The sequence below is a fragment of the Sander lucioperca genome, chromosome 3 (genome assembly GCF_008315115.2).
Source record: "Sander lucioperca isolate FBNREF2018 chromosome 3, SLUC_FBN_1.2, whole genome shotgun sequence".
NCBI lineage: Eukaryota > Metazoa > Chordata > Actinopteri > Perciformes > Percidae > Sander > Sander lucioperca.
Window position 1 is genome coordinate 39,899,569 of NC_050175.1, and position 17,199 is coordinate 39,916,767.

The following is a 17,199-nucleotide window of genomic DNA, read 5'->3' on the forward strand; positions in this document are numbered from 1 at the left end:
GTGTAGTAGTAGTAGGGTGTCACAATGGCTAGGTGTTACTGCTAAATTATGAACAGCAATGACACTTGATTCAAATCCTTGCTAATATTAGCTTTTCTCCTGCAATTGCCCCAGTAACGTCTTTCACATTACTACTAATGTGCTAATTGCATCTTTATGTTTATATTTCTTCTGCTACTTTAGTCTACTTGTTGGCATTTCACGTGTTTCCTCAGTGAGAAAAACCCAGTCTTCAATGGCTTTTCTGAAATACCTACAATCAGAAAATCTGAAAAGTTTGTCAAATTGAGCTAAAAGAATCATATGAGTTTTGGCACATACACTTTCACAACGGAGTGCTTCCGTTAGTCAGTTCCATTCAGTTTTGGAGCGCTGAGGGTATTCTAAATAGCGGCAGCAGAGCAATCAAAAGTTCGCTAATGAGCAACTGTATTTGTTGTTACACAGCACACAATGTGTGCCATTTGATCCTTTCCATATTTCACATAAACATTAGTATTTTAATAGTAGTAAATTGTAGCAGTGTCCTGAGTACAGTAGGAAGGAACAACAAACACAGGAAAAAATATATCTACCCTCTATCTTTGCTGTTACATTTGGGTGATGTTCAAGATGTCAAAACACAATTATTTCAACACAAACGTTTCTCTTTAGCTCAGAGATGTGAGAGCCCTTACCTTCTCCAGTACTTTAGCGATGCGCGTTCCCACCTGCTCAAAGGACTGAGGGGAGAACTTATCTTTACCGAGATTCTGCAGGACCTGGGGATAAGGATAAGAAGAGACACTTGTGAGACTATTTAACTAACGAGTGGGGCTGTTCGGATTATTTAATAGTAGCCTGACTGTTTTTCTACACAGTATAAGAATAATTTTCCACTTGAGAGTTTCAATACATTAGGACTGGCCTTGAGCATGCATTATCTATACCTGTTGCGTGTTCTTTAAATCAGCCTATGATTGTCTTGGCTGTTTAAAGGAGAATTCCGGTCGATTTCAACACGTAGCTATGTTGTTTGTCACGTAGTGCTGTCAGTAGGGAGAAAAATGAAAATAATCGGTGTTGCCTATAGAGAGTTATCCACCTGCTAGATTTCTCACCCATGCGGCTGAAACGGGGCAGGTTTTAAACGTGCTTTTAGCCTCTTAACATGTTCGAGATGTCATTACAAGTGCCTTGCCATGTGAACTGATTCCTTCCGAGTGAACACAGTGACTATGGCTGCAGTAGATGTGAAAGAAAGTTGTGCTAATTCGTACCTCTGTTTAGTTCCAGTGTTGTCCAGTGGTGGTGAGACGGCAAGACCAGTGCTTAGGGACCGTCTACAAACTACAACACCGAAAAGCGATACAAAAATATTTTCAAAAATAGGCATATGCTTATTTTTTAAAGTAAGTGCTGTAGTACAACTAGCAGGAGACAAGTTATAATTGAGGTAAGTTTGGAGACACTGCCTCATTTAATCATTAAATTAATTAATATTTTTGTTGTATCTCTTTTCGGTGTTGTAGTTTGTAGACGGTCCCTAAGCACTCGTCTTACTGACGTCTCAACACCGGAACTTAACAGAAGTATGAATTAGCACCAATTTTATGCATTTCTTTCACATCTATTGCAGCCATATTCACTGTGTTCACTCGGAAGGAATCACTTCACATGTTAAGGCACTTGTAATGACATCTCGAACATGTTAAGAGGCTAAAAGCATGTTTAAAACCTGCCCCGTTTCAGCCGCCTGGGTGCGAAAGCTAGCAGTAGCATAACTCGTTGTAGGCAACGCCGATTATTTTCGTTTTTCTCGCTACTGTCAGCACTACGTGACAACAAACAACATAGCTACGTAGCGATGGGCGACAGAGACGATATGCAATATAAACGATACAAAATTGGCCTACGATAGAGATTTTAATTATATTGCACTTATTATCGCGATAATTCATGTTGATGCAATCATCACACATGGGTGCAATCTACCCGCGAAATTTAGAGCCACGAGCTGCAACCGGCTTGGTTTGGATTTAAGCCGCTATAACGGACCTGTGGTCGAGCCGTACCATATATGACGGACGATTGGAATCTTGGCAGCCGGTGTTTGCAGACATCGTACTTCCCCGCTGAACATACGGCCGTGTGTGTGTGTGTGTGTGTGTGTGTGTGTGTGTGTGTGTGTGTGTGTGTGTGTGTGTGTGTGTGCTCAAATGCGTTACATTAGGCTGCAGGTAAGAAACTTTGTTTGAAATATGTTTTTATTTAAAGAATCTGTGCATCTTTGCCTAATACTGAAAGTATTTTCAGTACAGTGTCTGTTCCTTAACTAAACAGACACCAGTTTTTCTTGCTCTCTGCATCTTGGGTGGCATTTAAGAACCAAGGACATAAACTAACTAAGTGTAATGCCTTTTAGAATGGTTTGCACTAAAGAGAAGACACCCAATACTTTAAGCTTTTTCTTTGTCAAAGTCTCTGCAACTAGTGTACTTGAATTTTATTTATCTGCAACATTATGTTGTATAATTACAGTTTTGAACAATAAATGTTCTCAAAACTACATACTACGTTTCTTTCTCTTTAAAAAAAAAAAAAAATACATTTAGTAGTTTGGTTTTCCTTACGGTCTATGTAACCTGGTCTGAAATGGTTCTATTATAATTTATATATCGCGATATATATCGTTATCGCAAGAGGCTGCATATGGATTTTAGGCCATATCGCCCATCCCTATAGCTATGTGTTGAAATCGACCGGAATTCTCCTTTAACCAAGGCTATTTCAGATGTTAACTTCTGTATGCTATACTATAATATACTATACTATATTTTGTGGTACCCAGCACAAGTTATTTGGATTCTGGGAACAGTGCAACTCCATACTGCTTAGGCATAGAAAGGGAAGAGTATGCATGTTGATTCTTGTAATCTTCAGCTTTGGCCTCAGCATACCTCGCGCAGTTGGCTCTCTCCAGTGTAGTGGATGGCGGCACGATTGGCCACCCCGGCCAGGTGGTCGAGGGTGTGCATACTGGCAGCTAGGTTGGCATTGCATAAAGGTTCAGCAGCTGGCTCCTGAAGTGGAGTGGCAAAGTCTATGTGCTCTGTAATGCTGAAAAAAGAGACAGAAAAGAAACAAAAAAAAAAATCAAACACAAGACTAAAAACTGGATTTACTGAATTTTGGTTGTTGATATGCTGTGATGCAAGAACATCAATGAGACAGCAATGTTTTCTTTTTTCCTTTGTTTTCCTGTCTCCGTTTTCTATTTCTAAACCCTTAAAAGGTATTTGCTAAATTACTCCACACATTTCGAAGGTATCTTGAAAGCTTTGTAGATATTATTTTTCCAGTTGTTACGTGAGCAAAAAAGAGTGAAAAGAGTGTGTGGATGGTCAATGTTTCAGTGCTAACTAAATTCTAATATATAGCTAACTAATAGCTAACTAATAGCTAACTAATAGCTAACTAATAGCTAACTAATAGCCTCTCTCTCTCTCTCTCTCTCTCTCTCTCTCTCTCTCTCTCTCTCTATCTCTATCTCTATCTCTCTCTATATATATATATATATATATATATATATATATATACAGTGAGGAAAATAAGTATTTGAACACCCTGCTATTTTGCAAGTTCTCCCACTTAGAAATCATGGAGGGGTCTGAAATTGTCATCGTAGGTGCATGTCCACTGTAAGAGACATAATCTAAAAAAAAAAAAATCCAGAAATCACAATGTATGATTTTTTAACTATTTATTTGTATGATACAGCTGCAAATAAGTATTTGAACACCTGAGAAAATCAATGTTAATATTTGGTACAGTAGCCTTTGTTCGCAATTACAGAGGTCAAACGTTTCCTGTAGTTTTTCACCAGGTTTGCACACACTGCAGGAGGGATTTTGGCCCACTCCTCCACACAGATCTTCTCTAGATCAGTCAGGTTTCTGGGCTGTCGCTGAGAAACACGGAGTTTGAGCTCCCTCCAAAGATTCTCTATTGGGTTTAGGTCTGGAGACTGGCTAGGCCACGCCAGAACCTTGATATGCTTCTTACAGAGCCACTCCTTGGTTATCCTGGCTGTGTGCTTCGGGTCATTGTCATGTTGGAAGACCCAGCCTCGACCCATCTTCAATGCTCTAACTGAGGGAAGGAGGTTGTTCCCCAAAATCTCGCAATACATGGCCCCGGTCATCCTCTCCTTAATACAGTGCAGTCGCCCTGTCCCATGTGCAGAAAAACACCCCCAAAGCATGATGCTACCACCCCCATGCTTCACAGTAGGGATGGTGTTCTTAGGATGGTACTCATCATTCTTCTTCCTCCAAACACAGTTAGTGGAATTATGACCAAAAAGTTCTATTTTGGTCTCATCTGACCACATGACTTTCTCCCATGACTCCTCTGGATCATCCAAATGGTCATTGGCAAACTTAAGACGGGCCTTGACATGTGCTGGTTTAAGCAGGGGAACCTTCCGTGCCATGCATGATTTCAAACCATGACGTCTTAGTGTATTACCAACAGTAACCTTGGAAACGGTGGTCCCAGCTCTTTTCAGGTCATTGACCAGCTCCTCCCGTGTAGTTCTGGGCTGATTTCTCACCTTTCTTAGGATCATTGAGACCCCACGAGGTGAGATCTTGCATGGAGCCCCAGTCCGAGGGAGATTGACAGTCATGTTTAGCTTCTTCCATTTTCTAATGATTGCTCCAACAGTGGACCTTTTTTCACCAAGCTGCTTGGCAATTTCCCCGTAGCCCTTTCCAGCCTTGTGGAGGTGTACAATTTTGTCTCTAGTGTCTTTGGACAGCTCTTTGGTCTTGGCCATGTTAGTAGTTGGATTCTTACTGATTGTATGGGGTGGACAGGTGTCTTTATGCAGCTAACGACCTCAAACAGGGGCATCGAATTTAGGATAATAAATGGAGTGGAGGTGGACATTTTAAAGGCAGACTAACAGGTCTTTGAGGGTCAGAATTCTAGCTGATAGACAGGTGTTCAAATACTTATTTGGATCTGGATTATCTGGATTTTTTTTTTAGATTATGTTTCTCACAGTGGACATGCACCTACGATGACAATTTCAGACCCCTCCATGATTTCTAAGTGGGAGAACTTGCAAAATAGCAGGGTGTTCAAATACTTATTTTCCTCACTGTATATATATATATATATATATATATATATATATATATATATATATATATATATATATATATATATATCTCTATCTATCTATCTATCTATATAGATATATATATATCTATATCTATATAGATATATATATTACTTATAATACAAAATAAGATGAAAACGTGACCATGATCTTACTCAATGTTCTTGGCAGAAACAGCCAACCAGGTGCTAGCTACAGTGGTAAGGTCTACCCTTCGTGTGCGCTGGCACTCCTCTGGCCCTGGCCAGCCAAGACTTGTGTAGTCCCTCCAGCGGCCTGACCAAAAACACACCACAAAAACACAAAAAGACATCTCTCTCAGTTGGGTGAGGTCCAGCACAGCAGTGCTTTTTCTGTGGTCATGCGGTTGTAAAAAAATGTATTAAAAAAAAAAGGCAGGTGTATGTGGTACCTGAAGGGCCAGGCGATGGGATAGTTGGCCCACTTATCTCCAAGACAGAGTGTCCTCCAGGCAGTGACTCCCCATTCTGGCCATCATCAGAGCTGGCAACACTCTCCATGCCATCCACCTTAGCCTTCCTGACCCGCTTCACCTGGAAGGTGATCTGATGAACAAAAGGCGCTCTAATTCAGTTCGGCTACACACACTTCAATCACATCAGTTCCTAAAATCTCACAGACTTTGGCGATTAGAACTCAAACGTAATTTTATGTCGTGAAAAGGATGGGCATGTACACTTACCCACTCAGCTCCCTCGTCATCCTCACAGTTTCCGAAGCAGGGCCCACCACCGGCGCGGGCACCCATGACACGGTCATTCTTTAGCACCCGGATACCTCGCAGGTCCCCTCGTTTGCCGCCGACATCCAGTGCTCCCTCGAAGGCTCCCATCAGGTCCTCTTTCAGCTGCCACTCCTCTTCCCCTTCCGCTCCTCCACCACCAAAGGGGGTGGCCATCTTAGCTGTTCCTGAGGCAGAGGGAGAGGCCCGCTGCTGTCCAGCTGCCTCACCTGACCCATTGCTGTCCAAGACAACCTCTGGAGTGTGTGTGTGTGTGTGTGTGTGTGTGTGTGTGTGTGTGTGTGTGTGTGTGTGTGTGTGTGTGTGTGTGTGTGTGTGTGTGTGTGTGTGTGTGGGGTACCAGGTATAAACACAGGAGAAATTAGAGAATAGATAAAAGTGGGGTGGAACTATAGGAGCACAACTATTTAGACAAAAGCACTATTTAGAGTCAGATTATTTTTTCATCACGTTAAGCCAACTGACTTGAATTCTCTTAGTTAACTCAAGACAATTATACCATTAAAGTACATTCAACTCCAGGGCCCAGAGATGCCCATACTGTATATCAAACAGTGCTCATGCTTACAATCGTTTAAATCTATTGTGCAGTATAAAGTAGCAAATAAGGCTGTTACTTTAAAATCTTCTATGTTCATTAGAGGGTGACAATTTTTCGGGACTGCTGCGGGTCACGGTATTCCCGTGGGAGTCCCGCGGTATGGGAGTCAATTTCACTGTTGGTAACGTGATAGGGACGGAATAGAGCATAGAAATCAACGGGAGCGGGATGGAGCTGGAGAATAAATTAAAAAAATGATGCTGCAATGCGGTGAGTGCGCCGAAAGATTGCGAGGCATTTCGTTGTAGAAAAGAGAACCACTTACACCTCACAATACGTTTGTTGATTGGCTGCTGCTAGCCGCAGAGTGCCTATCAGAGCAAGACAAAGCAGCTGCCCTGTTCACAAGTCAATCAATCAGCGTCAGCGACAACACCGAGAGTCGGCCAAATGGATTCTGGAAAGAAGCTGTTGCAATTGAAAGTGTCATCGAAGGACCCCTCAATCAATTTTAGTTGCTGCGAGAAGATCTCCGTTAGGAATTACGTAATGAAATCGCCTAGGCCTGGCAATCTCAGCGATGTGACCGTGATTAACCAAACTAGCTACAGGGGGGGAAACAGAGTCTGATAACTTTAGACAACATAGGGAACGAAACGGGAGCGGGACGAGATTCGGGAGTCTTTCTCTTGGGATTTTGCATTTTTTTCACGTGATCGGGATATGACGGGAGTATTTTCGTGGGATGGGATGGGAGCGACAATTGATTCCCGTGTCACCCTCTAATGTTCATGTTGGATGCAGTATACATTTCTTCATATTGCCACTGGAGGTGTCACTAAATCGTATTCTTACTCTCAAACAGCAAGGAGTCCTCCATGGCAGAAATGGCTGGCACATCCTGCTTCTCTTCGATGCCCTCCCATTCCTCCAGCCGTATACCAAGGTCCTTCTCAGCCACGCAGGCAGCACCCTCTGGATAACACAAGTTTAGGCACCCTTATTATCCAAACCTCACCATGATAGTAGACCTGCAGCAGGAATTCTATTAGCTGGCGGCAAGTCAAATGTATTTGTAATCAAATTGATTAACAAAGACTGATTGAATGTATTCTCAAACAGTGACTCGGTGCACATTAAGTGCATCTGTAAATCAAATTAATATTCTGAGACTTCAACAATTAGCCCACTCTAATATGGGAAATGATGTCACCATAATGTTATTACAGGCGAGTTACTAAGGCAGTTTGGATATTTACTTTTGAGTTCAACTTTTTGTCTATAAATATGGTTCTTATTATTACTCTACTACGTCACTGGCCAGTATGACCATAAAAAGCTTCTGCACTAGATCTTCCTTGGGAACAATTCTCTCCAGGACAGAAAATGATGCATTTTATATTTCAAACCACAGCAACGGTTTGTTTATTTGGAACAAACAAATCAGTCCCTTCAGAGCCTCTCTCTATACACTCTGCTGACTCCATTCACTGTCTCAATTTACTCTAGCAAAGCTCAGGGTTTTTTTTTTCAACTTGGAAACTCCGGCTACTGCCAGGAAGACATTAGATCTGTGCACTTCATTACCGGATGTCACAATCTTATAGGAGCCATAGGAGAGCCATGAAAACAGCTGTATAGGTGCAAGAGACACCATGGATGGCTAGTTTGCAACAGCCAAGTATTTTCTTTATTTTCATTTGTTACAACATTTAACCTAGTAGGACTGGTGCAGGCTGGATGCAGCTTTTACAAGCAATAGTAAGAAGATAGTAATGATGGGAACATGCCATGCCATGGATTATACCTCCTAACAACGTAGTATTGCAGTAACGCTGCTGTTGTAACAGCCCTGTATGGCTCTTTGTTGCGCTGGTATGTTTTTCGGTTGTTTATTAGCTTGTCTACAGTGAATGGTGTTACATAATATTGGGCTGTGAAGCCGTTTCCTAAGTGTATTAGTTAGCTACTTAACAAGACTATGTATGATATGATGTTTTTCCACAACCGTTAAAAAGACAAGAGCGCCCAAATAATGACCATTTATTTTACTGTAGCAATACCCCTAACAGGATCAAACATGTGGGAGGAACTGGAGTTACCATGAAAACAAATTAACATGGGAAAGGTTTGTGTATTTGTTTTTGTATATTTAGACTTTTGCCCAAACTTGAGGTGGGTGTGTGCTTTATAAGTGCTTGTGTGACCTCGTGTACTCAGCATACTTTAAGGGTGCAATATTTAGCTTTGAAGAGTAAAATATAGACCCTTCTAAATTTGGCATCAGCTATTTTCTGCAGTCTAAATTATTGAGTGGCAAAATTTCTCCACTTCAAAGCACTTTTCTCTTAACTCCCACTGATATGAATAAAGAAGAAGTTGCGGTCTCTATTCACACCAGAAGCACAACATACTATTGTTATTTTTTTTACAGCTACTCTTGCGGCTTCAAGGGACAACAACAGGGACAGACATGCACTAATTTCCACCTCAACACAGGTGGCTGGTAGAGCTGGACAATTTAGCAACAAAATATTATATTAGCATTTTGCTTTTGTAAGCCTTAAAAAGGGCTGGAAAAAGAAGTTGTCTTGGATTGACCCCACATGGCTCACAAAAATTGTTTCCCAATTCGTGAAATACCGGCGTTTTGTCACGGCCACATGCACGCGCGGCCAGACCGGCTATCAAAAAAATACAACATAGAAACTCGGATTACAACACACACAGAGAGAGTGTGTGTCTCTGCTCAGGGCACCATTACTTTACTTTTTCTTTACATAGCAAATATGTATATGTTCTGAATGTTGAGTACAGAAACTTTAAAGTAATGGTTTGTACAAAAGACTGTTTGCAATCACAACAGTAGCGTGATGTCTCAGACTAAATGAAACTAAATACAAACTTAGAGCTGAAGTAATAGGTTGACAAGTGACAAGTTGTCAAATCAATCAGAACATAAGGTAAATTATATGTTAAGTGTACGCAATATATACATCTGTTGTTTTCCATCATGAAATTAAAGCAAGGATTAGTGTCTCTGGTCTGTCCATCTGCTATCTTTATGCTACAGCTTAGATAAAAATAATAATAAAATAATTTCAGGAAATGATGATTATCACTGCTCTATCCTTGCATGTTTGTTAAATATGGCAAGATTTACTAACAACGGTTTGTTTTGGCCTAAACGCGGTCAAATTATGCAATAGTCAGGCGTTCAAAAACCAAGAAACATCTTTAAAACCTACCCTTTACTTTGGTATAGCTTTCAAACAGTAGCTCCAAATTCCTAATTGGTATCCCAGATTAACATTTAGGTTTTGAAACTTTATCACAGTTAAGTTTAGTTGCCTGCTATAACAAAATCAGGTGTACCATTATAAGTAGTACAATTCTAAGGAAAAAAAGTAAGCAAAATAAAAAAATGGAGTAAAACAAGTCTACTTGTGTGTTTGATTCACTTACGTGGGCAGGGCTGCCGGTGGGAGAGATTGTAAAGGAAGGGGTAGAACTGCAGACAACGCAGCAGAGGTAGGCTGGTGCGACACTGTTCACAGCCAGCAAAGGATGAGAAGGAAGAGGAGGAGGAAAGGGCCGTTGCCAGGATGTGGCGGAACAAGGCCAGAGCACCCGTCACATTGCCCTGGGCCAGCTGTACGCTCACCAGGCTGAGCAGGGTGTGGGGCTGAGGAAGGGAAGCAAAACACAACAAAACAAAACAGGGGGACATTAGCTGATGGGTAACATACGTGAAAACTAACACTCACCTGTAACAGATATGTGTAGATATGTACCTACTAGAAAGAGATAGAGACAACATTTCTTTTTCATAAAACTGCATCTACAACAAAACGTTTGCAGTCTGTGGCGGTTGAGTGACGTGAGTGGTATACTGTATTAATATATCACCATACCCTACTACACTTCACTAGCTTCAGTTCTTACATATATTCTACCTGCGGCTCCTGGATTGGTATATCATCAACATCAGCGGTGGGAATCGCGAGGCACCCCACGATTCAATTCCGATTCGGGGGGCTGCGATGCGATGACAAAATGATTATTGATTTATCTTGATTTCTATAGATGACTGTTTATTTTTTCTTATTACACATACGCTATGTTTTAGCAAGTAGTCACACAGTGAATAAAACAATTTACTTATTATGAATGTACATTATCTTTTAGTTTAGTTAGACACAACTGGCATTAGGGATATCATATATACAGTATATATATATATATATATATATATATATATATATATATATATATATATATATATATATATATATATATACACACACAATATATATATATATATATATATATATATATATATATATATATATATATATACACACACAATATATATATATATATATATATATATATATATATATATATATATATATATATATATATATATATATATATATATATATATATATATATGTCATATATGCATTGTCATAATCTACAAAAAATTTAAAATATTCAAAGGTGGCTTATTGGCCATAATTCTTACTGTAAGAGTTAAGGTACTCAAATACTGGCATTTTGTCAATCAGAAAAAAATAATGAATCAGTAATGCTCCATCATAAGATTCTGACCGGTTGATAATTTTATGATCTGCAGCTTTCGCTCGTTTATACAGGGCAGACACAACGGACTGATTAAAACACACCAGACTGTGTAATGTTACCGAACGGGTTATGCACATATGAAGGCACATTGTAGCAGGGGCTCGCACACTTTGACCACATGCTTTAATTCTCAGCGATTAACACTTTGGCACGGTCCCATTCTGCAGCGGGAGGCCACCTAAACGCTGCGGGGAGAAGGACTCGCCTTCCCGTCTGCTTTTGTCTTGCTCTGCGAATTTGCACAGTCGGGTGATGCTGTAGATAAATGAAATGTTTGTTCCGAGTGTATCACTGCTGCCTTGAATGTGGGACCTGCAATCTCAGGTTTATTAGCAGCCATCCTGAGAGCTCCGCTCTTAACGAGAGCTCAACAGCAGTACATTTACGATTATTGACTTTACTGCATCGAGCCATAATCTTTCAAGAGAGAATCGCGATGCATCCAAGAATCATATTCCCCTGCCCCTAATCGACATGCATTGCATAGACACCCCTTTTTTTTACCTCTACAAGTTTTTTTCAAGGCTTGATTAAACAAGAAGTTGGAAATCTATATTGATTTTAGTACATGCTGACTCAATAGCATCTTGCAGATCCTGCAGATTTTTCTGCCACACACTCATGCTTTAAATCTTCCAAAGGTGGTCCTTTGGGGTGAATTGTGGAGAATCTGCAGGCCACTGGAGAGAACTAAATTCATATTCGTGATCCTGGAACCACCTTGAGATGAAGAGTGCTTTGTGACATGGTACAATATACAGCTGGACGCCTAAAACTGACAAAATGTACAGTGAGTATAAGTATATACTAAGTATAAATGCACTGCCACTATAACATGTAATCAGCTCTGCATTTTTATTTTTTAGGTTTATTTGATAGGGACCATGCATATTTATGAACATTGTTGTATAAAAAACACCATGTAAATATGCCAGAATTAGTAAAAATAACTACTTTTCATCTGCAGCCCCTAGGCAAGTGACATAGGACTAACATAGAGACAGCCAGCCATCATACAGCACTCATTCACTATAAATTAAAAAAGGTACACATAATGGTGACATATACATTGACCAAAACAAATCAAAAATACAAGATGACAGAGACATTATTCATTCATTCTATTAATTCATTAATACTATGTGGTGTAATGGCAGATTTTGCTTTTGGCTAACCTGATGAATAAGAATCTTTTTATGTTATGTTTCATCAACCAGTTAAAGTCGTATACTACATTGAAGCCATGTGACTAACTATCTGAAGGAACTGCTCGTATTTGTCTGTAAAGTAAATGTAACAGTGTATGAGTGCAACTCTAAGAGGGTAAAACCCAGCAGGTTATGTATCCAATGTGCCTTTACCTCTGATGCATTGAGAGCCAGTGCTTGCTCCAGCAGTGTTTGTGCGTGGGTGGTCAAGCCGTGATGTAGCAGCAGGTTAGCAGCGTTGGTGAGGGACAAGTGGCGGTGGGAAGGCGCGGCTGAGCTCAAAACTTGGCGCAGGCACTGCAGGGCATGACTGCCATTGCCTTTGGCCCGCCAGAATAGAGCTGCCTCATTCTGGACCTGCCAGCGGGGTACAGTGGCCTATATATACAAACAAACTTCTGTTAGATCTAAAAAATGAATGACTAAAGATGGGTTCAGACTACTGCAGTTGGTAGCAATTTAGAGTGATTCATAAATCACATTCTCAAATCTGAGATTCAATAGAGACTTTTTCTCTAAACAACTCTAGTTTGAGTGCGTGAGCATTGCCTCACTTAAGAGTAGAAATGTCCAATGCCGATCCTAACGGTATCGGCTAAAATATAGCTGATCAAATCTGATCCCGTTTCTTTTTTACTGAACACTGTGTTTAGTCCACCTCAGCCTACTAGTGTTGCACTATGACTCCCCTTCAGCCAGGCTCTACAGTGTGAGCGTTGTGCTCAGAATGAGAGATAAAATTAGAGTGTGTAAAGGTGAAAAATGATTTCATTGCAGACTGACTTGCTAAGCAGAAACAAATCTGTCACCTCTCCTCCCCCTTTCTCATTGGCAAAGATCAGTGTACCAAACCTTCGGGAAGCAGCTTCTCATTTTTAGCCAGCTGAACATCACTTTCGCAGGATAAAAAAAAATGAAAACGGGCGCTGGCAGCAGGTCATATCAGCTTCTGCTTATTAACATTCATTCTGTGAGCAAGTTGATTGTAGGCCAATACAAAACTTGGCCTATGTGAGGTTTACGTACTCTGCCAAAAGATCCTTTATGGAAGTAAAAGACGCATCACTCTGTCACACAACTGCAAGTGGACTGAGTATTTTTGTAGTCCAACAACAACAGAGTGATACATTTTCTCTATAGTGGATCGCTTCATGTCAATTTCAGGAATCACATTCTCCCAGTAAACTTTCCTTATTAGGATATCTATAATTTAAGTTTATGATTTTAATAGTTTGGTACCAGGGTCTTCAGTAATTGGATCAAGTAGCTGAAATAAAAGTTGAGTAATGTTAACAACAATGTTAAAAGAACCCGAATCGGAAGTAGGCCCAAACAAAAAAACGTAATCAAGTAATCCCTACAACAACAAACATGTACTATGTAATATGTGCCACTCTGCATATTTAGACTTTCAAGCATTTCATTTCATTTAGGTAGTGAGATATATTATTGTGCAACAAGAGCAGAAGAGTTCTCTTACTTGTTTCATAGCTTGAGCTATTCTGGAGCCAATCTGCTCCAGCGTCCATCCTCCACTACGTAACTGCAGTATCTGTAATCACACAGTGATAATAATGATTGGATATACGTAATTGCAGTATATGTAATCACACAGTGATAATAATGATTGGATATTCTTCTGCACAGATCCACATACCATAGACAACACTCATACACAGACATACAGAGTAAGTTAGGGCTGGGCGATATGGAGAAAATCAAATATCACAATATTTTTGACCAAATACCTCAATATCAATACAGCAACGATACTGTAGTGTTGACTATTGGTGCGTTCACAAAATATTCACACAATGAGATTTTTGATAAATCAGTAATAATCTTCAGTAATGTGGATATAATTACTAAGTGGGTAAAGGCAAATAAAAGAACAGTTACAACAGTCTGGTAAGTTCAGAAAATGACATCACTTTACTGTAATGCAGCCTTTAAAACCAGGAAAAGACACCACTTATGCCATATTACGTTATTATGATATCCAAAATCTAAGACGATATCTAGTCTCATATCACGATATCGATATAATATCGATATATTGCCCAGCTCTAGAGTAAGGGCATAGTAATTCTGTGAAACATACTGCACATGACACACACACACACACACACACACACACACACACACACACACACACACACACACACACACACACACACACACACACACACACACACACCTGGGAGGCAGAGGGATCTGGCAGCATCTTTTCTTCCAGAGGCCAGTCTAGTGAGGCAGGCAGGAGGGCTGGATATGGTTGGGGGACGGGACCACAGTTTGGCAGAGCTACTGTCAGAGGAGGACTGCTGCTCCCATAGAGCAGAGCTGCCACTGGGCTGAATATACACAATTAGACATATTGCACTCATAAGTCATTTTTATGTGTTTTAAGTGTAGGTGTTTAAGTTTTGATATGTAACTCTGGAGACACGAGTTGACCCTTTTCTCACTTGAGCATTCTTTGCTTTGAAGATCATTCTGTCTGCAGAACTTCAAACTCAAGCGGAATGCAGCTATGCTGTTACTATGTACCCACAAAATCCAGTAATATGTACTGACCTGAGGCCCTGTGTTTCAGGTGGAAGGTAGTAGGTTGGCAGCAGGTGAGCAGGGGGAACACTTGGGTACTCGTGGACACAGTTAGTTCTCTGAGGCCACAACATCTTCTGTATGTCCTAAAGCGAAAACACACTTTGCTCTCATTCTGCAAAACAACTGCATGGTTGAATTCAAGTCCATTGCAACCTATATACCAAAATATGATCCATCTTTTTTTTTTTTTTTTTAATGGTAGCGGAACTTTGGCAGGTCCAGTGTGATCTTTGAACGTTTTTTTGTACATTAGCATTGCAGAGGTATTAAGGGTGCACGATTCAGAAAATGTAACTATTCAATATCGATTTTTAGGCTCAACATTCGATTCAAAAACGATTCTCGATTAAAAAAAAGATTCACGGGCGCCCGGATAGCTTAGTTGGTAGAGCAGGCGCCCATATATTAGGGCTGGGCGATATGGAGAAAATCAAATATCACGATATTTTTGACCAAATACCTCGATATCGCAGCGATATTGTAGTGTTGACTATTGGTGCTTTCACAAAATATGTACATAATGAGATATTTGATAAATAATCATCAGTAATGTGGATATAATGACTAAGTGGGTAAAGGCAAATAATACAACAGTCACAGTTACAACAGTCTGGTAAGTTCAGAAAATGGCATCACTTTACTGTAATGCAGCCTTTAAAACCAGGAAAAGACACCACTTATGCCATATCACGATATTATGATATCCAAAATCTAAGACGATATCTAGTCTCATATAACGATATTGATATAATATCGATATATTTTGCCCAGCTCTGTCATATATAGAGGTTTAATCCTCGACGCAGCGGGCCCGGGTTCGACTCTGACCTGCGGCCCTTTGCTGCATGTCATTCCTCCCTCTCTCTCCCCTTTCATTTCTTCTGCTGTCCTATCCAAATATTTTTTTAAAATGATTCACAGTATGTAAATGTAATTACTTTCCCCATGTGATTGCAGTAGACATAAAATTAAAAAATAAATAAAATAAATATGAATCGATTTTTGGAATTCTATGAATCGATTTTGAATCCGTAGAGCTTGAATCGTGATACGAATGTGAATCGATTTTTTTTTGCACAGCCCCAAGAGGTATCATTTGTCCTTTTGGTTTTAATTTGACAGTGTACTCCACAGTCACTGAGCCGACCTGTGAAAAAAACGAATTCAAACATGATACAGAAAACAATCAAATTCAGTTCTCTGTTCTTGCCTGTGTGTAATCCTGATGGCTGCTCCAGAGGGCAGCAGCAGGGTCATGGTCTCCGGACACAGAGGGATGAAGCTGGGGGCTGGCTGCCGTCTGGTTTGAGTTGCGCTCGGACACGAGTGCCACACTGGACGCCACTGACACCTCCTCACCAAACTATGAACAAAGAGAGAAACAGAAAGAACTGAAGGAGGTTTTTTTTCACTGGTAATGTGGCCCTGTTTGTTTGCTTTCATTGATAAATAGCCACTGAAACTGACAGATTATTTTCATAATGAAAAGGAATTTGTGCATTTGTGGCCTCCCTTTAAATTCGTTATGCAGGAAAATAATTGGGGCTAAAAATGCCCAAAGTAATCAAAGTTCTCCAATATTGGAAAATGATATTCACCCATAACTTTTCTCCCCATGGATCCACCTTTATGGAACAATAGGGTCATTATAAATCAATAGGAAATCAATACAACAGGATCTGTGAAGCAATACCTATACCAGTATTACAGTTCATTCAAAGCACATTGTTATATGCAAGAATAAGACCCTCACCAACTTTACCAAATGTCGTTATTAATGATTGTACTTTATTTGACAATACATGTAACAATAAATATATTAGTGATGTTTTGAAATCTAAATTATTTTTTTTGATTATAACAGAGGATTGTGTGTACAGGTTCCGAACATGGTTGCATTGTCCATAGAAGAAAACACATTTTAAATTCATTACAGTAAATGGCCCATTTCCCCAAAAGTCAAGGAAACCCACTTTAAAATAATTTATGAGATATATCCGGACATAATTGGCTGTCAACCAAGAGTGATAATATCCCCACTCTCACCTTGCCACACGGCCTCTTTTATATGGATAATAGAGATTCATCAGTAGCAGATTTAGTCAATAGGATTATTCTTATGGGTAAATATCATATTCATTGCAGTAAGTGGAGATGTTCCTTTGTTTGGTTTATAAAATGATTTTAAATTGTTTTTTTTTCCTCACTGCAAAAGATCAGATCAAGTAAAATTGCAAGAAAAATGTGTCTAGGAATCTAGGAA

At 39.9% G+C, this 17,199-nt stretch overlaps 1 protein-coding gene across 2 annotated transcripts in view; it reads right to left on the minus strand.

The window, feature by feature from the left end:
• The window catches only part of ttc17 (tetratricopeptide repeat domain 17), a 30,243-nt gene that overhangs the window by 2,614 nt on the left and 10,430 nt on the right, over window positions 1-17,199 (minus strand). The window contains exons 11-22 of one of the 2 annotated variants that reach the window (XM_031290102.2): window positions 16,147-16,299; window positions 14,904-15,019; window positions 14,524-14,680; window positions 13,807-13,878; window positions 12,480-12,704; window positions 9,937-10,156; window positions 7,327-7,446; window positions 5,871-6,166; window positions 5,580-5,733; window positions 5,323-5,443; window positions 2,940-3,099; window positions 678-761 (exon numbers count right to left, since the gene is read on the minus strand). In XM_031290102.2, coding sequence (XP_031145962.1) covers window positions 678-761; window positions 2,940-3,099; window positions 5,323-5,443; window positions 5,580-5,733; window positions 5,871-6,166; window positions 7,327-7,446; window positions 9,937-10,156; window positions 12,480-12,704; window positions 13,807-13,878; window positions 14,524-14,680; window positions 14,904-15,019; window positions 16,147-16,299 — 1,878 coding nt within the window. The remainder of the gene's footprint in view (window positions 1-677; window positions 762-2,939; window positions 3,100-5,322; window positions 5,444-5,579; window positions 5,734-5,870; window positions 6,167-7,326; window positions 7,447-9,936; window positions 10,157-12,479; window positions 12,705-13,806; window positions 13,879-14,523; window positions 14,681-14,903; window positions 15,020-16,146; window positions 16,300-17,199) is intronic. The other variant, XM_031290103.2, reaches the window with a different exon arrangement.